Genomic DNA, 24,499 nt, shown 5'->3' on the forward strand with positions numbered 1-24,499 from the left:
AACCGTTAGGGAGGCGTTAAAGGGGATGAGTAGGGTTGGGCATGAGGGTGATGGGCCTGAGCCTGAGGATACGTCGGAGGAAGAGGAGGATAAGGAGAAGAACAGGTTTGAGGAGAGTTCGGCAACGGACTGCGAGAGACAGGATGAGCGGGTGGTAGTGGAGAGTGTGCAGACTGCGAAATAGGCTTTCGAGGTCAGACGCTCTCTGCGCGTCTGCGTTGGAAGGGTGGAGAAACAGTTTGGTTTTTGGATTTCTTCTCTTGGATACAACGCATCGAGATACCCTTTCGTACATACACAGCAATCATTTCTTGATCTCATAGATCATGTTATGAAACACCATCTTCCTTCAACATCGTGGGCATTGACGGCGATGTTACCCGGGCGGATATCCACCTGTCAATCTCCTTTCATGATGGTTATTGGACGCAATATGGATACGCTACTTATGGTACGAACCAACAAAATAACGATGACGAAAAGCAAGCACCGCTAGCGCAGGTACAGACTGACACTGACACCCAACCCAACGAGGAAGAAAGGGATGGATGCTCACTGTCAACCAACCAGCCAACCAACCAACAACGAAGACCTCACAAGGTTCCCGCCAGGGTAGGCTGTCAAGCAAGAAACAGATCGTACCTGACATTTGCTCATTTAACTAATGCAGAGTCCTTCATAGTGACTTCTTAGTATTGTTAGACCGTACATATGATCCTACATCAAGATACCCAGCTAGATATGTAGCAGAAGCACATCATTCATCCAACACCAACATCAACACCACTCACGCTAATGCCAGGCACCAGGCACCAGGCACCAGGCAAGGAACAAGGCAGTCTTCTTGGTTCCCTGTTTCCACGTGCACCGCACCGCACCAACGGTCCTCTTTCAAAGGCTCCAACCAGTGTCTGTTGCAGCCGCGGGTACTACCGTATAATCTTCAGAAATCCGTTTTCGGGATCGGGTAGGGATCTGCCAGCTTTATCTCTTGAAAAGCCCACCACAACTTCTACCAGATCCTGAAAACGGGCTTCCCAAGGGCTACGCGGTACAAAGGTACGTAGGAAGTGGGAAACGTGGTGTTTTGTGTGCCTGAGCACCTGTGCGCCTACCTAGTGTACCTCTAGGGCTGTGACTGTGATTCGGAATGGAAATGTATGGGGCAGGGGACGGAGTAAGTTCTCCTTGGACCGGACTTTTTTCTGGTCTCCTCCTCTCCTGGCTTCGGGAGAAAGCTCAGTCAGTCACTCATTCACTCCGATCCGGCACCGGGAAGGACGAAGGGTGAAAGAAAGATGGCATCAGATCATTTTAAATGTGAATATTTTTAAATGTTGTCAGGATGGTGATCTGTGTGTATACCGTTAACTTTTTTAAGCTTGGCAGGCGGCCGCTAGATATGTACTACATCACAACAGAAGGCGAAAAGGGAGCAGCAGAGAGGCTGGGTCATAAAGGTTAGGTTGTTGACTGTTCTCGTTGGGTTTGTACTGATGGTTTTTGTGTTCTCGCTGTCGGGTTGGTAACTTTGTTGGTGAATTTGCCTAAAGAGAATCATTGATCAAGAACGATCTTTCTTTTATGGGAAGAAGAAGAAGACTAAACATCATTTAGACTGTCCTCGTTGAAGTGGCTCTCAGGACGAGTGGCTGTCGGAACCAGAGTCGTGGGGGTTGTACAAATGTCCGAGGCTGCCAAGGCTGAATTTCAGGCATGCTTATAACCAGATGCTATCAGTGCACCTTCAACAATAATCGGACCTTATCCGCTCAATCGGGTATGGTGTAGCGGTAACATCGTTGACTCTCACTTCGCAGGAGTGACTGCTCTCTCAACAGCCCCGGGTTCGACTCCCGGTATCCGAGTCTCAAACATTCTTTTTTTTTTCTCTCATTCCTTTTTTCGCATTAATGCTATTTCGCCTTTTGCCATGATCTTCATGTTTGTATTCCTTTTTGGTTCTTCTTGTTTCTGTGATGTTTTTTTTTGTTGGGTTTGTTGGGTGTAGTGAAGTTAGAAGTCTCAGGGGAGGACATCTGCCATTCTCACTTCCTTGTGACAACAACACCAACAAAGACGAGACCAAAAATCTGTTTCATGGTTTCTGGCAGCAACCATTTTTGAAGATTTCTCCAGTTTCAAACGTCCGCAACCTCAAAACAACAACTGTAACCAACACCCTACCATTGCCCCTTCTCGGCATGTCTTGGCTGGGTGAGATTCCGAAACAGGAAACCCCTTCGCTTCAACCCTGGAAAAGTTCAAAGTTGCATCGCGACAGCGCGTGGTAGGCAGGGTTGGCTATGGCCGAGACTGACAGAGATCTCTGGGCGTTTGCTTGTTTCTCTGCTGGGTGACTGAGTGAGCCCGATGGAGTTTTTACAACCCTTCCGTTGACATGGTGTCCATTACTCCATCTCCTAGGCATTCACGGCACTGGCGAAGTGGCCACAAAGTGCATCCATTTATCGTACAATTTGTATGTACATCGTATTCGCTAAGTAAGGCTTTGTTCCTACGTCCGCCCCAATTCGTATGGAGGTTTGTATGCAAGGTTCCTCGGTACATAGCGTGAAGCGAGTATTGTAACGATTCACTCAATCTGTGTTTCGGTTATGTCGCAAGTCCGTCTTCGTCTCGCTGCAATGTTGCCTATAGGCGAAAGGTTAGGTACGGCTTCGTTTTCAGTGGAATCCGTATCCGGAACCCCTAGGTAGGCAGCAAAATTACACCTCTGGGTATGGTGCTTAATTTCCCCTTTATGCTGTTGGTTCCTAGCGGGCTATGCTGAACCGATTATTGTGCCCCGAATGGGCTTGAATTGTGCTACGAGGTTGTATCGAGCATGGCCCCCCCGAAGCTTTGGGCGTTCTTTTCCGGCGGACTGCTGTGGGAAAACGTAGGGGGCACATTGTCGTGAAAGATCGTGTTCACTGGGGGTATGTTCCTGGTCATACTCGTGAAAGATTTTCAGCCAGCGAGCAGTACACGTGTAGGTGATGGCCCAGATGGGTACCGGGCGGTCGGCACCTTGAAGCTTGTTGAGGGTCAAGGCCCGCCCAAGACTCTGGCGAGATGCCGAGCACCCCACTTCAGATGCCCCGGATCATCGGACGACCACGGGGAGAAACATGAGGGCTAATTGACGGCTCTGATTGGGCGGCCAACGAGAGCACTCTCACCGGGCGCGTCGCGATGGGCGATGGTAATGTCTTCCAATCGCGACCTCAACCTCTACAAGAGGTGTTTGGTGGTTAATCAAAGTCCGGACCGAAAGACAACAAAGCCATGGGAAATGTGACGGGAACACGAGTTGTTTGTTGTGCTGGCATGGTGAAAAGTCAATGGATCTCTAGTCTGACGCCGTGCTGGATACCTTGAGGCGCAGCCCCGCTGCGTAGGGCTAGAAGGGCCCCTAACTTCACAGTAGAAGGCCACTGTGTACTTGGGCGGATCCCAACAGCTCCTCCAAGCTGATGCCTGCGGTCGGCGTCCATATTGGGAATCGGTGAAGGAAATAAAAGGGCAATAAGGTTGACGGGTTGGATTCCTATGGAAGTAATGAATCGTAAGAGCTTCCAATGAACAACAGAAAAGAAGGAGAAAGGAAATGATGAGCATCTCACTCAGCACTGTTCATGTGCCGCGGCGTAGATTATCCGGCCGCTGGTTGGCTGGTTATTCCAATCAAGCCTGCAGCCACAAAGCCAAATTGACGGCTGGAGGTGTCAAATGGAACCCAAGTGCATGCATTGGACCTGCGAGCACCTCATTGTCGCTGAGCGGTCTAGAACGACGACTTGAACTCAACTTTGAACCCTTTGGATCCTTTGCGCATCAGATGAACCAACTGACGAAATGCCGTAAGACGGAGGATGTCAAAAGACAATCAATGACGGTTGCAATCGTGAGGATCAGATGCGCATCGTCGATATTAACTGGCAAAAGTAAGGGATCACCGCGGTATGATGCATCTCTCGTTGTGGTGCACGTTGTGTAGCGAGTGGCACGTCATAAAGCTTCTTTTATTCAGATTCTCAGGCACAACGCGGCACAGGTATGACGGGCCAAAATGGGGTAATAGCTCTTGGTAAGCTTCAAGCTAGCCGCTGTTAAGAAGCTTGGTATGATCCACGCCTAAAATCCGCCCAAGTCTTATCTCACGCTAGCAGATATAGCAGCCGGCGCTATTGCTTGCTATCGGTACGTAGCCCAGCCTGCGACAAGGAGTGCCCCAGGAAAGGGCGCTCGAGTCTCGATTTGTTTCTGTTTGGTTACCAGGGGCGCTTCGGTTCATCCTGCCAAGATGGTCTCACTCCCTCGTTTCTCCTCCCTCGGCTTCGCTTGTTTCGACCTCGGCGACCGTTGTTAGACATCGTGACTTCCCGAGTGGGAAACTCTGTGGGCTCCGTCGGGCAGACACGAGAAAATGTCAAGCTTCGGCACTACACTACCAAACACCTCCAGGCTCACCACACACAACTCAACACCGCGTTCCCGCTTGGCAGAGTTTCATTCCCTCCCGCCTGGTACACGTTTCTCAGCTCTCTCCCTAGCTCAGGTGTCTAGCAACCGCCGCTTCTCCGGAAATGGGCTGGACTCCGGCCAGTCCCATCGTGTCAGCAACTGTTAACGCACTAGCTGCTGCGGCCGTTGCTCCATGGGACGGTAGGGTATCATGGCCGGGGGTATTCTCTCACGGTCTCGGCCCAGACCGACAGATTGCAACCGCACGGTGCTAGGCACTTGCGTTGGTGATGGACTGGAAGGCCCTCTTTTTCTTACCTACTTTTTCACTTTCTTTTTTCCTTCCTATACCCGCTTTTTCTTACCCGGGCGCACTGTATGTGACATAATAGCCTCTCTAGCCAAAATGAGGTGACAACGGGTCAAGGGCCTGATCGGCTCAAGGGCCTGATCGGCTCGCGTGCCCGTACCTCAAATATCGTGCTTCAAATTGACTTTCGTACCCTACTGTGTAGAGTGCCAATTGCAGGGGGTTGGCGCTCGTACCGAAATTTTAGTATGTAGAACCAATGAAACCCTCTTAACCCTAATAGGTTAATCTTCTAGGGTAGCTCTAGCTACAGTATAGAACACAATATAGGACTACACCACCATAGAGAGAAGAGTTATAATATTTTCTAATATTGAAGCTCTACTACCTTATTGTAGATATAAAGCTCTTAACCGCTATAAAGTATAAAATACTATATATCGATATTAATAATGAGTTATAATAAATTAGTATTAAAATAGCTAGTAGCCTGCTAAGGATAATTATATTTAATATAGTTTTTAGTATAAACCGTTTTAATATTCTCAATAATACTATTATTAATATAAATCCTAATGACTATAATTAGGGAATCCCTAATATAGGAGTTTCTAGTATATAGATTCCTAATAGTTGTAGTATAAGATAATGCAACTCCTACCTATTTTTACTAACTTCCCGGGTAGTTACTATAATTATTATAAATATTATACTTGATACGGTTAAACTATATACCCCAATAATTCGCCCGCCTCCCTATTAATGTATAGTATAAAACCTCATCAATAACTATACGGGATATAACTTCCTTAGTACCCCTATCTTCTTTAATATAATTAAGCCCTCGCCTAAGGATGCTAGCTAGCCGCTTAAAACTTAGGCGAGGCCTATTTACCTCAATAATAATAATAATAATAATAATAATAATAATAATAATAATAATAATAATAATAATAATAATAATAATAATAATAATATAATAATAATAATAATAATAATAATAATAATAATAATAATAATAATAATAATAATAATAATAATAATAATAATAATAATAATATAATAATAATAATAATAATAATAATAATAATAATAATAATAATAATAATAATAATAATAATAATAATAATAATAATAATAATAATAATAATAATAATAATAATAATAATAATAATAATAATAATAATAATAATAATAATAATAATATAATAGAAATAGTATATAAAATATAGAAGTAGTTGTAATTATTTAATAATAAAGAAGTAGTTAACTAATAACCCATATTAAAGAAGTAAACCCCGCCTTCGACTCTATCGATTAGTTATTATAATTAGATTTTGGAAGTATATTACTAATTTATCCGCCATACTAAAACCTCTTATACCAGCGGCTTTCTAATAACGACTAAGGAGGGTAAGGGGTTTAAACACGATTAGTATAAAATCTAAATAGAAGTATTAAGCGAATAGGTATAAGAATATAAAGATAAGAATAGGGAAATTACTTGAGAAATATATTAAAGCGCATTTATTCGCTTTAAAACGTATATTAAATATATAAAGTAGATAGTCGAAAGTCGTATTAATATATCTTTTGACTATAAAATTAGTAAAATTCAATACTTTAACGCCTATTAGGAACTCTTTACTAAAAAGTTTAATAGTAAGGGTTTATAAATCAAAACGAGCGTGTATATCCTTAATAATAACGATAACTATACCCTCTTAATAAATATTTCCGTAGATAAGAAAATAATTAAATCTCTTATTTAATTAATATAAATTATAATCGATATAATAATGGAAACTCATAATCGAAGAGGAAGCGGGGTACGTAAAGTATATTAATTGCCGCGGAAAAGAAAGTAATTAAAGTAGAAAAAGCGCGGTTAAAGCGGATAGTAAAGCGAATTAAATCATAAAAGGCCGCTAACCCCAATTTTTAAAATAATAAAGATAGTAACGATAAATCCGAAAGAAGGGGGGGAGTGTTTAAAATTCTAATTTATACCGAAATAACGTAACCTACTAAGAAAATATCCATTAAATAAAATAATATCCTAATTACGAAGTTTATTAATAATACGGTTAAATCGATTAATAATGCGAAACTTATTAATATAATCGATATGTAGACGGCGGTTTTAAACTTCCAATCTAACTTCGCGAAGGAATTATTATTAAAAATAGTCGTTAATATATCCTAAAAATTGAATAAGGAAGAGTCGGTCTTATAGAATACAATAGAAAATAAATTTAAACCTATTAAATTAAAATAATTAATTAAAGCAGTTAGAAAGGAGAGGAAGAAAGAGAGGGCGTAAGAAAGGGCGCGGGATAATAAAAATAATAAATAAAATAGAATAGAATAGAGTAAAATAGAGAAAGTTGCTTACTTATATTTAGAAATGCTAGAAATCCCAAAAACTTTATTAAATTTAAAATATCGGATTTTAATATATTAATCATTATCAAATATATAATTAAAGTCTATAGGAGCCACTTCCCCAAATTATTTATAAATATTTACTCTACCGCCGGTCCGTACACTCCTAATATAGCGTATTATATTAGCTAGAAAATTTTAACGTTCTTTAGCTCCCGTCTTAATATAACTATCTAATATTACAACCCTTCTATAATTCTAACACTCCCTAACGTATACTACCTATACTTACATTTACTGTCTAATAATTGAAATTTCGAAATTTAAAAGTACTAATAATTAATACTTTACATATTTTTAGTTTATTAATAGATTAATTCAAACTTACTTTCTTTTACCCTCTTTTACCTTCTCGACCGTCTCTTCTTTTTCAAATATTATTACTAGAACCTCCAAAACCCATTTACAATTTGAATGCGCATAGCGATAGGGTTATCGAAATAGAACTTATTAACGCGCTATTTTATTAATACTAATAACCGAATAAATACTTCCTCTCCCTCTTTTATTAATTAATAACGCTAATAATAAATAAAATTATATAGACCCGTAATAGTATATACGAAGTCGATCTATATTTCAATAAAATACTTTAATATTAATTCTCGTATCAACTTCACCATCCGTTTTAATTACCCGAACGCCTACTCAACTAATATACAATTTATACTATATTTTAAATTATATAATTCCTTCTTTATTTTGGGTTATTTATTATTAGGAGCCTCCCTCTAATCTAAGAGATAGTATCGTATAATCAGGAACGGAATCAAAATATCCCTCCATTAATTAAAGCCTACATTGGCTGAATAAAATCCCTTAATGGGGATTTTAAATCCGTTCAATAAAGTAATACAAAATAATTTTGCATTTTATATCAACCCCTCTACGTTAGTAAGTACGTACGAAAAGGAATTATCAAATTAAATAATAGTAAATACATTCTAAAAAATAAATCCCTTCCTATTATACTAACGGTTTTATTCATTTATCCTTACCTTAGTGTAAATATAAATACTGTTAATAGTACTAATAGTACTACTAAACCGTTAATTGCCTGCGATAAACTCAATGTTTAGCGCTATATAATTATTATTTAATTGAATAATAAATTCGGTATAAAATTTAACAAAGATTAATATTATTTGGTTAATAATATTCGAGACCGTCGATTAAACTATTAAAGAGTAGTAAATTATTTACTACTAAATTTTATTAAACGTAATAACTTAAACAAAAACTATTAATTTAAACTCAACGATTTAATATGTAATATCTTATATACTACCTCTCTTTTACATCCACTTTACTAAAGCGATAAATTTAATTTTTATTATATAAAAAAACTTATAGAACCGTCTCTCCTACCCTCTCAATAGGCCTTTAACCTTAACTATACTCGCTTCTAAGCCGCCTTCATTTATAATTTTAAAGTTGAAACCTTTTCGCCCTCCTATCGAAATAGTAATAATAACGATAACGGATATAGCAAAGAAGAATAAAACTTTCTTTCAGTAAGCTTCTACCTCCCCCTCCTCCTCCTCTACCCAAATATATTCGTTATCTTCTACCATAGCGGCTAACTCGTATTATTACAATAAATTATTCTACTTCATCTCTTATATAAAATATTACTATCAATTAAAAACACGACTCTTAATAGCAGTAATATATATAAACGGTCGTATAATTACATAATATAACCGATAGCTCCGCGGTCAATACTTAACTTCTCCTATACTAACACTATAAATTACTATTAAATTACCTACCTTTATCCACCTTCTAATAGATTATACTTATTTTCTAAGAGGTTACAAGCACGCAAAACACCTCAAAAATACTTTACATAACCCTTTTACCCTACTCCGCTCGTATAGGGGGGTAAATATATAAATAGAAGTATTTAAACCCCTTCTAATACACAATAACTAGTAGCCATACCTTATAAGGACTCGCGCGCCCTTACTTACGCACCTTCAACTCCTCATTATAAAAGTACAAACAGAGTAGGATAAAAGAAGTACGTATCCACTCTATACAAAACATAACCTTTTTAAGGATCCATAAGGGTAGATTTTACTAGCTTAAAGAGGGAAAGTAGGTTCTACAACAAGGCCTTGGCTTATACACAAATATTTGAGGTACAATATTTAAAGTACGGGCACGCGAGCCAATCAGGCCCCAAGGCTGATCGGGCAAAGCCATCGTGAGGTTTCCCGTCCCCGGTCCCCATGAACTCGGCCTTCCCTCCTGCTTCCTGATATATCCTGCCGTTTCCCTGTCCCTTTGTTTGGACCCTTCGACCTCTCTTCGAGTGAACGTTACCCAACCCTCCCTTCACCCTCCCCCCATAGTATCACATACCGCCTCCGTGCTACGACCCGGACGCCGTCTTACTTTAGCCTGTCGGTCCCCAGCATCACATCACACAGCAATATCAACTACAAGTGTTACCAGTATTCATCCAGACTATTGGATCGTGTTCTCCTCACCTCGACCGCGACCCATCCCTTGTCTGGTGCCTGACTGTCGCCTTTGTCTCCAACTCTTTGTTGACGCATCACCCGGGACATCAAAGAGACGGCACGACTTCGATTTCGGGAGGCCATTTATATCCCCTAGTCCCCGAGTTGAACGGCTGGGCATTGGCGCCAATACATATTCCGACGATACTGTACCAGTAGCAACTCGAACCACTTCGATCACTCTCATTCCCCAAACCTCAAGATGATTATTCCATCGTTGAAGGCCCTCTTAATGGGTGAGTGTTTCCATACCCCCCAATTCTGCCACAAGCTCTCAAGCTAACAGTCTGCTTTCAGCCTTGGCCACCCCCTTGGCCAACCAGGGCGTAACGACCGACAACTTCGGCAATGGCGGCAAGGCCGTTGCTGCCCTCAGCAACGGGGTTGCGCTTCGCATCATGCCCCTTGGTGCCTCCATCACATACGGCCAGGCATCGACCGACGGCAACGGGTACCGTGACGCACTTCGCAACGCCATCGTCAAGCTCGGCAACCCAGTGAACATGGTTGGTTCGCGTCAGCACGGCAGCATGCAGGACAACGATGTCGAGGGATGGCCGGGCTACAGGATCCACGAGGTCCACGCGAAAGCCCGCACCGCCGTGCCCGCGTACAAGCCCAACGTGGTCCTCATCAACGCCGGCACCAACGACGCAACAGGGAACCTCAACATTTCGACAGCGGGCGACAGGATGGGCGCCATGATCGACGAAGTCTTTGCCGCCAGTCCGCGCGCCGTGGTTATCCTCAGCACGCTCATCATTAACATGAAACCGGCCAATGAGGAGCGCGTGGTGATCATCAACGACCAGTTCAGGGGGTTGGCGCAGCGGATGAGGGACGCGGGCAAGCGGGTGGTCCTGGTGGACATGCACGACTCGACCAAGGGCCCGATCCCCGCCGACATGTTCGATATCACCCACCCTACCGATGTCGGGTATCGCAAGATGGCCAACATCTGGTACCAGGGCATCGTGGAGGCCAGCAACCTCAAGTGGCTTCAGGCGCCAGAGCCTGTCAGCGGAGTGCCGGATAGCGGGGTGGCTATTGGGAAGCGGGTGGAGGTGTTTGAGGCGTGACACCCTCACCGTGGGGGAAAGGAAAAGGAAATAAAAAGGAAGAAAACCAAGATTTGGATGGGCGGGTTGCATGGTTAGCGGAGCCTGGTGTTACGGAGCGATTCCTTCGCGATTTCTTCTTTGTTCATGTTTACGATTCTTGACGTTATATCCCTTTTGTGGTTTTTTATCATGGCGCATGCGGAATAGGTAGGGGCCCTTTGGATGGTTTGGTGTTGACAGCGACAACGGAAAATATAAAATGGAGGCTGTTTGTTTTTGAGATATCGGCGTTTCTGGATGACTAGTTGAAAGAGTTTGGGTTATAGATGACAATGAAGAGAGCGTATAGATGGAAGACTACAACCTGATGTCCATATGGAAGTGCAATCACAACGTACATGTTTGATCGATCCCTCGTCTTGTCCGTCTTCGGAAAGGTTCCATGAAGGGTTTGAGAGCGCCGTACAACCTTTACAGGTCTCAACTTGTCGGCTGGTCCGTCGTCTCAAAGATTATCGTCGTCTCAAAGATTATCCGAAGTCCTGATACCAACCAAGTTCTTGCCTGGGGAACTGCTCGGTCGTCCCTGCCTCCCGCTTCGGGCCCTCTTGTATGCCCTCCGACTGTCAGTCTGGGGAAGGAGCAACCCGGCGATGTCCGTAATTGACCCCAACAGAGTGTCGAGTACCACGTAATCAAAGGCAATCGCAATGCTGGGCTGGGCTGGAGAGTGTGATGTGAGTCTAGGGAACGGGCCCAGGTCGATCCTCCTTTGGTGTCGTCTAATACGCATAAACTCGAATTTTCCTTCCGCCCCTTCGTTACCGGCTTATGGTAGACATCGCATTGGAGGCCACTTGTGTTTGGAATTTCAAGTGCGATAATCGTTCCCGGTCGTTTTTTTTTGTATGAAAAAGGTGGTCCAGAGTGTTGTAGGCCTGGTGTATATCCGTGTTCCGTGATCTGATCCGTCCCGGTGCGAAAGTTGTAGACAGTCTCGAAACAGTGCATGCAATTGCGGTCATGGTGTAGATCATAGGAAATCCGTATAAATCATACCATAGACGACTAAAAAAAATAGAGGAAAAGGAAAAGGTGGAAGTTGCTCGAATTCAGGGTTTACCAAGAAATCAAGAGAATAAATTCAAGCTTTTACAAGACATGTGGCCATGTGCGCCACTTTGCATCGATTGGCTGTGTGTGGAAGCTTGGTGTCTTGGTACTATCTTGGCTTACATCGGTATCCTGCGAGACACCTTCGATATCCGATCCTGGCCTACCAAGGCTATCTACATACCGGCAGTGTGGTTGTCCGACTGGCCCGGCTATGCCATAGCCGTCCGTCTTGGCCGTTTATTGTGTTTGACTGACTGACCTACTAAACTCATGGTCAAAAAATACTGTCACCCCCCACCTATGTCAAATGTACCACATTTATCACCAAGTTTCAAAAGTGCATTCCGCCACCAAAACTGGATATTTTTTAATGCTTTGAATTGCAAATGGAAGGTAGAGGTCTATTCTAGTATTTAATGTACCAGTCTTTCTTTTTTCTAGCAGCTTCGCAACGCTTTGGCATTGAGTTCATTTTGCTATCAATAAAGACAAGAGAGATTCTCGCTCAAATGTTGAAGAATATCTCTAAAACCACGGAGCTTTTCTCTTCGTTTTTTATTAATAAATAATAATTTAAATGGTCTTTTCTTACCCTTAACTCCATTTTGCACTAAACGCATTCGATATCATTGATGTTTGGAGATATTTGTTACGAACTTTAAGTGATGACACGGGCCAACCAAGCCACCGGGAACACAACAACCACGTGAAGGCTGGGTGGTGTAACCTTCCCAGGAATAAGAGCCAGGATCGGAGCAAGGAGGGCTCACATCTGCCAAGACAGGCTCATGAGACAGTCAAGAGCTCATGAGCCGAGAAGAAGCTCATGAGACGTCTGAAGGCTCATGAGCCAGTTCACGGTCAATGAGCCAGACACATGTAACTAGAATCACCAGAGTATAAAGGGACGACTGGAGAACTCAGATTGTCAGATAGTTCGACAGTAGTCAATAGACCATCGTCATCAGAGACACGTATAACGATACTTGTTGTGAACCTTTTGGCTTCACCGAACTGCACCTGATAGTTTACTTCCTTCAGCTATCTCATTTAGGCAGATCAGACTGCCGTTCGTCACAATATTATGGATGCATTATACATTTGATAATTTTACACCAATTTTGGGATGATGCAACCCAAATTTCTAAAAGTAACCAAATTCTTTTGGGAGCTCCTTTATACTTTTTATTAACTCTAGCGTATATAAATCCATATAATCTTTCATTATACCCTTTTTTGAGAAGTGCTTTCAAGATCTGGTGGTGTTAAAAGCGTTTGGAATTTCAAGTAATAATTTTAATGCTTTCATTAAATCTTATTATCTAAAGCCTCTTAACTTCTGGCTACAGTTATAGCCCAACAGTTAGCTCTAGTTACTCTCTTCTAGTACTATATTAAAGTCTACAAATATCCGGTCAGAATCCTACCAAGATCTTCCATTTTGGCCGGAAAGTGACGGAGTTGCAAAGGGTTGAAGAAAAGGTAGATGCAAAGGAAATGGCAGGCGGAAGGTTGATGTAAATGCATGGGGGTGGGGGGTGACAGTATTTTTTGACCATTACTGTATTTACGTGCCATTCATGTTTTGAGTGGATAAGCCAGCTGGCTATTAACATCATGATGATTATCAATTCGGACAGGCAAAAGCGCAGCTTAGATATTTCGTGAGGTATCGAGATTCCCTCACAGTGTGACCTCAAGTGGTATACTAACTGACGATGTGTGTGTAAACTTAATCGATCTTTGAGCGAAAGAACGGTTCCAATGCTGACTGGCCGGCAGGCATCGTTACACTCTCAGTTTTCCTACCTACCTACAAGTCAGATTCAGCTATCACCTTCCAGAAGAAAAAACTAAACCGTTTCAAGAGGAATTGCCAGCTGTAGTATCGTCATATGAGAAACACCTACATACCCCATTCTTCGAATGCACTACACAACCCTCCACAGGGCATTTCACGATTGTGAAACGTGCCACAGCCGGGTTCATCTAAGACTTTCTTTCCATTTTCGTACTTCCTTCACCTACCACCAAACTTACTCATACTGACTTTCTCCTTCTCCTTCTCGAAGCACATGTCCTGGTACTGACTGACCACTCCACACGCCTTGTGTAGCTCTTCTTCCCACCCTAACTAACTGGTCAAACTCTGGATAGACTCTGGTACAAAGGACAACCCGTTTTGTACTCCCGGAGCAAGGTGGGGGAAGTAAACCCTGTTGTACAACGAGGGTAAGGCATATAGAACGACGCTGCTTGGAGGGACAAACACACAAGAAGAATAGTGCCACAAACGACATGAATCAGAAGAGCCGTGTGGACAGGCTGCTAAAGTTGCAAGGTCTCAAACTAGGCACAGCCCAGATTGCATAGTGAAGGAACATGAAAAAGCTCTATGTCTTGCAAATGCCGATTTGAGGAAAACAAAGCCTTTTCTCTGGCCTTATGGGGTCAACCCATCATCCTCATCTTCCACATTCCGGGCGTGTGGCTCAGTTGGTAGAGCGTTCGCTTAGCATACTCACCTGTATGCGAAAGGTCCTGGGTTCGATTCCCAGCTCGTCCAAGACCGGTTATTTTCTAATTCGAGTTTTTTTTTTTTTTTTTTACGATGTTTGGTTCACCTCCTCTTTTCCTTTTTCTCGGTGCGCGGCAACACCAGGACTGGCGGAGCGGCAGTTGTTATACGTTTCGTGATATGGGAGTCCAGAAATGGGCTTCATGTTTTTGGTGTGTGTGGTTGAGGGTTAATGTGGGTCGCTTTCAGAAAAATTAAAGCCAGTCGTTGTCAAGATATATAATTCAATTCCTTCGTCTCCTAGTGTGCTGAAACGAGGGTATCATAATTCATGATCCTGATATGAATAATACCGAAAAGTACTAGGTCCAAAACCAGGCCTTAATAGAAAACGTCCACCTTCCTGATCCTAACGCCCGCTGGTTATGAGGTAAAAGCAAAAGCAAAAGATTCTGTAAAAGAGAAAAAAGGGAAGTCCAACGCCTTAGCTCCGCTTTTCCATGCAACGCTCCTCCCCGGAAATTTTGATAAGAATGATGATGAATGTCCTCAAAGGGACCTCAGAAGCAAGTGAGAGTGATGAAATCGGAAGTCGTGACGGATGTTCGATGCCGAGAAAGTAATCGAAATTTCGAGCAATGACGTCGCTGTCAAAAGAAGGTAGCACTGCTGAAAGCACTTGACGATCCAGCCGAGAACAGTTGATAACGACTGCTCCCGAACTCAATAGGAGTCGCTAACGACCGACTCGGACGCCTCGGACATGTCCAAGTCGAGGGTGTCCTCACTCGAGAAACTAGCTTGACTAGAGGTGTCGACACGAAACGGTTAGCTGAGCCATCCAACCAGATGAACATACTGGAGATGCAAGCAAGAACTTACGATAACTGACTCCAACCCTTCTTAGAACTCGCCCTCGCAATCGCCTCCTCAGCAGCAACAACATGCGGCAACCACGGCTCGGCGCCCGCCTCCCAGACCCTCCAGGCCGCCTCCTGGACTTTAGCCGAATCGGTCAAGTCGTCCACAGCGGGGTCGTTGCGGAAGTACAGGAAGATGCGGCCGAATTGGTCGTAAATAGCCTGTAGCGTCGGCTTCTCGCACTTGCATTCGACGTTCTTGACGAGGATGGACAGCACGCTGTGCACCTCCGAGCACGTGTTGCAGACCCAGTTGCAAGGGAACGAGTGCGGGATCACCTCCCTTCCGCGCGAGTCTAGCTGGGGGCAGTCGGTGCAGTAACCGTGGGTGCATTCTGCCTTGACACACTGCTGGTCGTGAGATGAGCCTTCTTCGTTGCATCTGCAGCAGGCTCGGGAACGCGCGGTGAAGAAGCTGGTGGGTTTGATATGGCTGGCCGGCATTGGGGCAGCCTCGACGACGGTGGGCTTTTCCATTGTTTGCGACATGGTGGTTCGGCTTGGGCGATGATGTATGATAGATTCGCTTGTGGGCGAGGTTGGTGGTCCGCGCAGCAAAGGGGACGATGTTGTGTTTTGAGAAAGGTGGAAGACGAGCAGGACTGAGCCGATGTTGTTTGCCGTGGCGACCGTTGAAGGTTTTGTTTGACGACTTGAGGGTGAAGGGTGTCTGCCGATAAGGTGTGTGATGTTGAGGTTGGATAAGCTTCCGAAGGGGGGTGGTCAACAAGGTTCTTGGTTGCCAAGGGATAGTAATGCGTGGGGTATCAAGGTCGCAATGGTCGCTGTTGAGAGCTTTATCCAAGGACGGCAAGTGAGACGGGCGAGAGAGATGTAACAGGAAACAACTTTGAGCAACGTCGACGAGCCGGCATGACGGAGGAGGGGCGACATTTTGTTTTCAGAGATTTTATATCATGGATGGAGTCGAGCAATTGGCCGAGGCAGATCCGGCCAGCCGAGTGCTGTTGTCGCCGAGATCCAAGCTTGGAGGCGCCCCAGTTGCCCAGTACACTAGAGTAGCTGCATCCAGCATCCACCGAGGTGCGTAGGTTCCACCTGTTAGTGCGGCGATCCCGCAGCGATGCTATCCTGATACCAGAAGCCGAGATGCGATTTGGCGATACAGAGTTGCCCTGAAACGAGGCTTTGCATTCTTCCACCATATCGTAATCTTCTGTTGAGAAAGTCTGCAAGGTAGTCACATGAGCATGAGGATTGGCAAGGGCGCCATGAGTTTGTGTTCCCAACCCTTGAACCTCTCACGCCTCTCACTTCAACAGCCATCATCAGTGGCATTGCGGACTTCCCCTTTCGTGGTCCGGGCGTGATGGGTATGGTCACCTCAGCGCTGAAGATGGATGATTTTGAAGTATCGACCCGGGCTGCATCGATCCGGCTGCAGCCATTAGCTCACGATCTAGTAACAGAGATATGGACTGTTACCCTTTTTGCCGATAGTATTTCATCAGAGGCGCATAATAGCGGCACTTGCCATGATGGTGCCCTGTCGGCCTTTCTTTCACACTTGAGAAGTGTCCGATGAAGTGTCCGAATCCGGAGTGACCCGGTGGTTCATTGTGAGCAAAAGGACACAACGTCGAGATAACAATAAACACAAAGACCAGGCATAGTGAACTGAGAAGGTACTGTACACCTGTTGAAGACACCCTAACTTTGAACCAAACTTGTGTCATGATCGGCGCTCCCAGAAGGAGAGGAGAGAGCCAAAGGCCGAACTCCAGCTTCGGACGATCCCCACTTGATGGGCCTAAGCATTCCGGGGACGTGACGGGATGTATGCATCAGCAAAACTCCGAATGCATGCTAGCAAGACAGCTCCATCGGACATCGATTGACACGTTCAGTCTTGACCAAAACGGGTTGAATGTCTGTATGCGTATGCATTATAGATAGAACGGAAGAATGACGATGAAGACAGACGAGTCGTGACTACACTACCGCAGGCATGCCCAAAAGGACTGGTGTTGGTGTCGATGTTGCCACTGGTCGTTATCGGTGTCGTTATCGCTGGAATAGATTGCTCGGTTGATTGCTTCGAGTGGAGAGGAGATTTGGCAGAAAAGTTGTTGGGAATCTTGGCTTGACGTTTGCGCAGATGTTGTTGAGGAAATGACGGGTAGAACGGGAACGAGAAAAGATTGCAAAGCATGTGAGGGGAAAAAAAGCCCAGGCCTTGCTCCACTATTCATGCTTAAATCTTCGCTAATGATAGGCGGCGACGACAGCGGCAGGGCTGCCCGACAGAACCCCACACAGCGAAGCGAACCATCTCCGCAACTGCCTCCAATATCCCCACAGCCCGTTGACAACATGCCATCGTGGAGTGCGGGGACAGGTGGATTGCATCCGACATCCGAGTCCGCTGGTCCGTTCGGAGACAATTCACCGAACCTATCCAGATTTCAAGGTCAAGCGGGCGCGTAGCATCCTTCGGATTGATGGCTCAACGGGATGAACGACACTCTTGACTTCTTGGCACTCGTCTCAACCCAACAAGATCACGGTCTCGAAATCATCAAGGCGTAACCCCTTAAGACGACAGCCCGCGCGCGAGTCCCGCGACGTGGTAGTGTATCAAACCTTAACTGAAGAACCTCTTTGGATCTGTGACGGTTTCGATCCAGACCGGCACAATCTGTTACATTCTCTTCGTTGGGTAGGTAGGGGCTACCATGCGGCGATTAGCGAAACATGGGAGAACAACAGCGTGGTGGAAGTATCTTGACGGCTTCGATAAGTGAGTCTTGGAACTACATGCAACAAAAGGCGGGAGACGGAGACCCAAAAGCCAAGATGGATGAGGCTTTGATGATACACTACCTATACCAGTCAGTAGGATATCTCCAACCTCTTGACCGCAGAAACACAAAGCAATGATCAATCACTCAGCCACTTTGCCGTTTCATACTCGACGATCAAGGGGAAAGCTTCCCTCTCGAACCTCTTATAGCTCATATAATAAAGACGATCACCATCACTTTCCCTGAAGATCTCTTCTATCGCATCTCTTCTTCGCCTTCCATCGATCCTCCGGCACGTCTGCTAACGACTTCATCCCACTCACTGTTCCACCCCCTTGCTGAGCTGCGCTCGCATAATCTTCCATTCTCCGGGTCCGGTTACCCTCGCCTTTGATCTACCTACTTTACTACTATACCACCCGCTCCCAAGATTAGCAGCATCCCGAAAAAAATGCTCACCAGCCGTGGCCTCTTCTTCCTCCTCACAACACTAACGGCACTCACCGTCACCACCGCTCTCCCTCTCCCTTTGAACATCAACTTGGGCGCCTACTCCCCTGCCATGGTAGTCGGTGACGGTGCCATTTCTTTCGAGGAGGGTAAAGAGGGAGCGGGAGCGGGAGCGGGAGCAGGAGAAGGGGCAAAGGCGGAAAGTTTGATACAAACGCTCCAAGGAGGAGGAGGAGGAGGGTCGGCTTCGAGGGGGATTATGAGTGAGGTAGGTGATTTTTGATTACGGTTATGGGACATTATTTTGTGACGGGTGGTGGGTGGTGCTTACATGGTTTTTGTTGGCAGTGATTATGTGTAGGACGATATAATGTCGAATCAAATGAAGACCGAAACACCAAAATAGTATCGCAGGAAGGGGTGGGAACAGTTTAGACATGTTAGGGAAGATACAACTACCTAGGGAATCACGACCCATCATCACATGTATTTTCGGACATAGATATAATCACCACTTGCGCATTATCGCGGAATATTCATTCACCTTAATCCGTCCGCCGCTCGAAACGCACAGAAAGCACCAACGGATCTAATAACCGAAACGGTGAATTTGAACTTGTGTTCTCGAGTCTAGATATGCTCGTCTACTTATTACATAACATAACACCTGTGTGGGGTTTTAAGATCAGAATCACAAGATAACAACCAAACGCTCGCTTGCTCCAAATGAATCCTTCCGTTGTCATGCAAGAGACCAAAAACCACCAACCAATCAGTACTCCTCGTCATCATCCACTTCGTCGTCATCGGCGAAGGGGTTGATATCCTCCTCACCTCCCTCGTCATATTCATCATATCCGCCTTCATTCTCATTGTACTCCTCATATGCCTCCTCCGGTGCCTCTTCCACCTCCTCTTCCGCTTCCTCTTCCACCGCATCCTCATGCGTCTTTCCACCAGCGGCAGTAGTAGTGTCAGCAGCCGCAGCAGCTGCGCCACCGGAACTCTCGCCCTCATTGCTGTGGTCCTCAGTCGCATCGCCAGACTCACTAGCTAGCGCGCTATCCGCCTCATTACTTCCGGGTCCCTTCTCGTTGAAATCCAAGTCGAAAATCTGTCCAAGCTTGGAGTAATCAAGCTTGGTACTGATGCCGCGGTTGCGCATCATGTTGACGGCCGCCTCCTCGGCCGTCTCGGGTACGCCGCCGTTGTCCTCGACACGGTTCTTCTTGTTCTTGCGCTTGTTTGAGTTGGGGCCCTTGTTCTTCTCGGCCAGCTTCGCGTCAAACACCTTCTGTTGCTTAGACCGGAGGAAGTCCACGTGAATATTAACCCAGATCTGCTCCTTCATCTTGGCCTCGGCCTCGCCTAGGCGGCAGTACTTGACTTCGGGGTCGTCGGCAAACTCGTGCTCATGCACGATGGGGTCGTCCAGAGCTTTGTTGGGGACGTACTGGGGGCGCGTGTACTGGATCGGGAACGACGGGTTGAGGCGGTCTGTGACCGGTTCATCCTGACGTTCTTCGCGAGCACCAGCGTCCTCCATGACGGTGTCGGTCTCCTTGGTGGTGTTAGGCTGCTCGGTGCTGGTAGGGGCAGGAGTGGAGTTGGCAGTAGGGCCGGAGGTAGAAGCAGGAGCAGAGGCGGGTGCAGGGGCAGAAGAAGCAGAGGCAGAATTGGCGGCTTGTTGCTTCGCCTTTTGAGCTAGCTCCAGTTTTTTCTTCCGAGCATCTGCCAGCTTCTTCTTCTTCTCCGTCTCAACACGCTTGTCCGTCGCAACCTTTTCGGCCTGAGCGGCATTGAGGAACTCGGGGTCGTGAAGATGGCCCTCCATTTCTTTCTCCAAAAGAGCCTCGTCGGTTTGCCACTCCTGGGTGATGGGCATCGTGATTTTCCTGAGCTTCTTCCCCCCCTTCTTCTTCTTCTTGTCGCTCTTTTTCTCGGCTGTTTCGCCATTGCTGGTTGAGGCTCCAGAAGCGGCAATGTCGACACCTTGAGCCTTGGCGAAGGCGACCTCGCTGCTGGGATCGACCTCATCCTCTTCATCGTCCGAGTCGGAATCGGAATCGGAATCGTCGTCGTCTTCATCCTCATCTTCCTCATCTAGTTCACCGTACTCCTCGACCAATGTCTTCAGCTGTTGCTCTTCGCCAGCAACTGCAGTAACAATGAGAGCCTCAGCCTCAACATCAGGATCGCTGTCTCCTTCTTTCCGGGGAACTGGAGGGACAACGAAGCCATCTTTGTCGATAGTCTGGGGCGCGGCCGAGGATCCATCGTTGGTCCGGGTCTTCTTGGCCCCCCTCTTCTTGCCATCTCCAGCGTCCTTTCTCTTCCTCTTCTTGGGGCGGGTGTGCTTGGCCTTCCACTCGTCTGTTTGCTTGTAGACAAAGGGAGGATCATGCGCTGGGCCCGCTTCCAAGGGATCCTTGTCGTGGAAGTCTTGTACAGTCATCTGGGCAGCAGGCACGCTGGCGAACTCGTCCATACGCTCCTGAATGGTGGCCATTGTGACCTTGACAATGTAGACAACCTCTCTGACAGTACGTCGATAGTTGTGAGCTCTGGCAGCCATGATGAGGGCGGCACCGCAGATACCAGCAGGCCTACGACCGTGGGTAATGTTGTCGTGTTGCATGCGCTTCGCGATACGGACAGCGGACAAGGCTACTTTGTTGGTATCGTGCAAAAACTCAAGCTTGGAAGCAAAACGGAAAATGAGATCCTCGATCACGATGGGCCGAGGGCCTGTGAGAAATTCGGGAAACCGGTTGAGGAAGTCCTTGTAGCCACGACCAAGAGCGAAAACGTCCGCACGAAGGAGATCAGCCAAGTCTATGAGCATGATCTTGTGATTATTTTCCGCCCTGCAAGCGGCGTACAAGCAGATAGCGGCCACATTTTGCTTACGGCGACCCTGAACGAAGTTGGCGTGTGAGCAGGCTTTGTAGTAGCGGAAGGCAATGTCGCTGATGCTCTGTCCGATTCTGAGCTGGTAGGAGTACTGTTGCATAAGAGCCTTGACCTCGCGAAGACTGCGTTCACGGGCCTCAGAAGCACCACCGCCAGCGACACGGCGGAATGCAAGACCACCAACGCCGCGAATACCGCCTTGATCAAAGGCGACATGGGTACCGTGAACGACGGCGGCACCTGAAGAAGATTCACCGAATGTAATTTCGGAGACAATGTTGCTGTCATCAGCGACCATACCGCAGGTCTGGCAGGTTCCGTCGACGACATTGGGCTTTGGACATTTCGGGTTGGCGCACTTGGGTCGGTTAGGCTTAGGCGGTGCTGCTGTAGGTGCAGGTGTGGTGTTGCTGGCTCCTCCGTTAGATGCTACCGAAACCTCCCTGAAACGGCGCTCGCGGCTCTCTTCACGCTCCATGATGCGGCGCACCGCATTTGGCCTCTTGGGCTTTGGCTTTGACGACATGACTGCTGGTTTGCTGTTTGCCTGTCCGTTGCCGTCTTTTTGTGATGCTGTCTATCTCACAAAAGTGTATCCAAGCAAGGGCACCGATGCCTGGAGAGGAATAGGAAAATGTGTGCAAAGAGAAAAGCTGATGGTTGATACTGGCCAGTGTTGTTCTGGTGAAGTCGGGTGCTGAGCGTGGGCTGAAAGCGACGCCGTTGCTGAATCCCAAGTGAATTGTAGTGGGGCACTGGTCTCGTCACCCACCTGGAAAGCTTTCAAGGAGGGGGACGACCCAGGGGAGCAGCAATTGAAGGTGTTGGTAAAAAGGCGATGTTGGTGATGTTGACATATATCGGGCCCCTTAAAGGAGTATCCAGGGGTGATGAAAGGGGTGTAAGACGATTGGTGAAAAGATGGGCTAGTTCCTGGCCGGGTGGTGATACTGGTGACGGAGAAAGTTGCGAGGTCGAAATGGAATGAGCGGTTTGAAAAAGTTGTGTCCGGATGGTCGAGCGGGGTGAGACGCAGACTCAAAACTCGCAAATGCACAGACTGCAAAGTGAGCCGTGCCCGGTGGATCCCGCGAGTGAGAGGCCGTGAGTTCGATTTGAGCTCTGGTTCAATTTTTTTTCCATTCACTTGCACTTTTCCATTCACCCTTCTGTCGTCCGATCTTTGCTTTTCCTTTCGCTCTTGCATCGCGCACAATCGCAACCGCAAATGGACATTCGTTGATAGGCGACAGGAGCGTACCAACACGGTCTGGACCGAATGCTGCTTCCACCTCACTCTTAGGATAGACGGGCCGCTGTACCTTCCTCTTACTTCTCCATTTCGTCCTCGAACGTCGTCTAGACAGAAATACGAAAGACTACAAAAGCCAAGAAAAACACATATACCAATGACAGAGGTTTTCATGCACGGAGTAGCTGAGTCTGACCCAACGTGAACTCGCGAAGCCCCTCACTGTAACCCAGTCAAGCCAACGTGTCCCCCATCTCCTTACAACATCTTGCGTAATTGAAACTGTGAAGCTGGCATCAAAATAGTTGAGTCACCTCTGCTGGTACCTTTTTTACCGGTATAAAAGATTCCACACATATCGATCAGAGAAGGTGATTCCAAAGTGAACATAAGTCTCACATCATCAACATCGTCCACTCACTTCAACATCACCACTTCCCATCATCTCATCACACACTCAAAACAAAATGTCCACCAACACAACCGACATCTTCACCATCCGCGCCGCCCCCGGCACCGACATTTGGCGTAAACCACCCACGACTAACATCTGCAATGGTACCTACCGTCAAACACTCTAACTCCCATACTGAATAACAACTCATCACTAACCAACCGCAGCCCCAACCGCCATCCCCCCCTCCACCCGCTCCACCGGCCCTCTAACCTCCTTCCTCTCCGCCTGCGCCTCCTTCTCCTTTCCCTGGCGCGAGCGCTACGACCAAGCGGGCATTCTTCTTGCCTTTCGCCGGCGCTCCGAGTCTTCAGACTCAGGAATCCCACCAAAATGGATCAAAACCGGCATAGAGTTCTACCAATCTCAGCCTCAACTGAGCACCGTCGCCACGGATACTTGGTCTGATTGGAGCGTTACTCCCCTTCTTTCTTCTCTCCCAGGAGCGGAGACAGAGCAGTGGACGACTATCTTGGTGGAAAAATCGGAGGATGAGCATGGAAAGAGCATTTGGGTTTATCGTGTGGTGGTGGATGAGCAGACGGGAGAGGAAAAGAGCAGGACGGCGTTGAGGGAGATTTGTTGGGTTTATGGGCTAGACGGGGAGTGGGATCTGGAGGTGGTGGCTATGGCGGCGAGGCCGGAGAAGGAGGTTAAGGATGGGGAGGAGAAGGAGTTGGTGGTGAAGGTTAGGGGGTGGGAGGTTAAGTGGGAGGAGTAAGAAGGCTAGGGGTGGGGTCCGGGTGTTAAGGTTGACATTGAGCGGATGGAAAGTCACTGATAGTTTGGCGAAGAGGGACGGGAAAAGAGGTGGGAGGTGGTTGAGGTTTTCCATTACATAGTCCTCCAAGCGAGGAGAGGGCCTGCCAGCTAGTTAACGCAGCTATGGAATTTGAGTATTACCATTGTTCTTCCCTAGCTGTGTTCGTTATCATCATAAGAGTCATTCCAATACATCATCATGAAGGTGTCTTGGCCAGTCTGCTAGTCAAAGCGACCGACCCGTGAATGGGTGAGTGACTCTTTGCTCGTGCAGCTAACAAGCCTCTCCCAAGTAAGATCAAATTACCCAAGTCAGCAGCCATGCAGGCTGCCATTTCGAAATTCGCTGTTTGATCACCCAACCAGAGGATTCATCCATAAGGTATGTGCATGTCATCGTCCGTCCGAGCGATAGACAAAGGAAAAGAAGGATTGAGTTGCGAGCGCCGTATACGCATGTCGAAAAAACAAGTTAATGCCTCCCCGATGTGGTATCAGTCTGAGTTGCGTTTGTTGTCCGTTGTTGTAAGCCAGT

General features: G+C 46.5%; 6 protein-coding genes and 2 non-coding genes across 8 annotated transcripts; 5 read left to right on the forward strand and 3 right to left on the reverse strand.

Annotated features, from left to right (window-relative positions):
* Positions 1-1,776: 1,776 nt before the first annotated feature.
* On the forward strand, positions 1,777-1,868 carry B0H65DRAFT_t390. The gene has a single exon. It is a non-coding gene; the product is annotated as a tRNA-Glu (tRNA).
* A 12-nt stretch (positions 1,869-1,880) lies between these two features.
* Positions 1,881-2,338, forward strand: B0H65DRAFT_302657 (uncharacterized protein). The gene has a single exon (XM_062823160.1). It carries the CDS (start codon positions 1,980-1,982, stop codon positions 2,292-2,294), a length of 315 nt encoding a protein of 104 aa, XP_062678891.1. The 5' UTR covers positions 1,881-1,979; the 3' UTR covers positions 2,295-2,338.
* A 7,372-nt stretch (positions 2,339-9,710) lies between these two features.
* B0H65DRAFT_302674 (SGNH hydrolase-type esterase domain-containing protein) lies at positions 9,711-11,099 on the forward strand. The gene is made up of 2 exons (XM_062823161.1): positions 9,711-9,989; positions 10,051-11,099. The coding sequence occupies exons 1-2, from the start codon at positions 9,956-9,958 to the stop codon at positions 10,830-10,832; spliced, it is 816 nt and encodes a 271-aa protein (XP_062678892.1). The 5' UTR covers positions 9,711-9,955; the 3' UTR covers positions 10,833-11,099.
* Positions 11,100-14,411: 3,312 nt separating this feature from the next.
* On the forward strand, positions 14,412-14,496 carry B0H65DRAFT_t391. The gene has a single exon. It is a non-coding gene; the product is annotated as a tRNA-Ala (tRNA).
* Positions 14,497-14,938: 442 nt separating this feature from the next.
* Positions 14,939-16,011, reverse strand: B0H65DRAFT_302703 (uncharacterized protein). Its single transcript, XM_062823162.1, has 2 exons — positions 15,331-16,011; positions 14,939-15,253 (listed from the first exon to the last, which is right to left on the reverse strand). Exons 1-2 carry the CDS (start codon positions 15,855-15,857, stop codon positions 15,172-15,174), a joined length of 609 nt encoding a protein of 202 aa, XP_062678893.1. The 5' UTR covers positions 15,858-16,011; the 3' UTR covers positions 14,939-15,171.
* B0H65DRAFT_302763 (uncharacterized protein) lies at positions 16,012-17,195 on the reverse strand. The gene is made up of 3 exons (XM_062823163.1): positions 16,815-17,195; positions 16,620-16,767; positions 16,012-16,558 (listed from the first exon to the last, which is right to left on the reverse strand). The coding sequence occupies exons 1-3, from the start codon at positions 17,063-17,065 to the stop codon at positions 16,166-16,168; spliced, it is 792 nt and encodes a 263-aa protein (XP_062678894.1). The 5' UTR covers positions 17,066-17,195; the 3' UTR covers positions 16,012-16,165.
* A 1,978-nt stretch (positions 17,196-19,173) lies between these two features.
* Positions 19,174-22,492, reverse strand: B0H65DRAFT_476756 (uncharacterized protein). The gene has a single exon (XM_062827390.1). It carries the CDS (start codon positions 22,020-22,022, stop codon positions 19,356-19,358), a length of 2,667 nt encoding a protein of 888 aa, XP_062678895.1. The 5' UTR covers positions 22,023-22,492; the 3' UTR covers positions 19,174-19,355.
* A 723-nt stretch (positions 22,493-23,215) lies between these two features.
* On the forward strand, positions 23,216-23,923 carry B0H65DRAFT_511722 (uncharacterized protein; the record flags this gene model as incomplete). The annotated part of the gene is made up of 2 exons (XM_062828515.1): positions 23,216-23,306; positions 23,370-23,923. The coding sequence occupies 2 exons, from the start codon at positions 23,216-23,218 to the stop codon at positions 23,921-23,923; spliced, it is 645 nt and encodes a 214-aa protein (XP_062678896.1).
* Between the last annotated feature and the right edge of the window lie 576 nt (positions 23,924-24,499).

This window comes from Neurospora tetraspora (assembly GCF_033439725.1).
Source record: "Neurospora tetraspora strain CBS 560.94 chromosome Unknown B0H65scaffold_7, whole genome shotgun sequence".
Lineage (NCBI taxonomy): Eukaryota > Fungi > Ascomycota > Sordariomycetes > Sordariales > Sordariaceae > Neurospora > Neurospora tetraspora.

Bases quoted from the DNA above. Each gene is read 5' to 3' on its own strand.
- B0H65DRAFT_302657 (XM_062823160.1), top strand. From the start codon at position 1,980: ATGTTTTTTTTTGTTGGGTTTGTTGGGTGTAGTGAAGTTAGAAGTCTC.
- B0H65DRAFT_302674 (XM_062823161.1), top strand. From the start codon at position 9,956: ATGATTATTCCATCGTTGAAGGCCCTCTTAATGG. The intron at 9,990-10,050 runs GTGAGTGTTTCC...GTCTGCTTTCAG, and splicing joins GTTGAAGGCCCTCTTAATGG to CCTTGGCCACCCCCTTGGCC.
- B0H65DRAFT_302703 (XM_062823162.1), bottom strand. From the start codon at position 15,857: ATGTCGCAAACAATGGAAAAGCCCACCGTCGTCGAGGCTGCCCCAATG. The intron at 15,254-15,330 runs GTAAGTTCTTGC...CGACACCTCTAG, and splicing joins AAGGGTTGGAGTCAGTTATC to TCAAGCTAGTTTCTCGAGTG.
- B0H65DRAFT_302763 (XM_062823163.1), bottom strand. From the start codon at position 17,065: ATGACACAAGTTTGGTTCAAAGTTAGGGTGTCTTCAACAGGTGTACAG. The intron at 16,768-16,814 runs GTAACAGTCCAT...TAATGGCTGCAG, and splicing joins AAATACTATCGGCAAAAAGG to CCGGATCGATGCAGCCCGGG. The intron at 16,559-16,619 runs GTTGGGAACACA...ACTACCTTGCAG, and splicing joins GAGGCGTGAGAGGTTCAAGG to ACTTTCTCAACAGAAGATTA.
- B0H65DRAFT_476756 (XM_062827390.1), bottom strand. From the start codon at position 22,022: ATGTCGTCAAAGCCAAAGCCCAAGAGGCCAAATGCGGTGCGCCGCATC.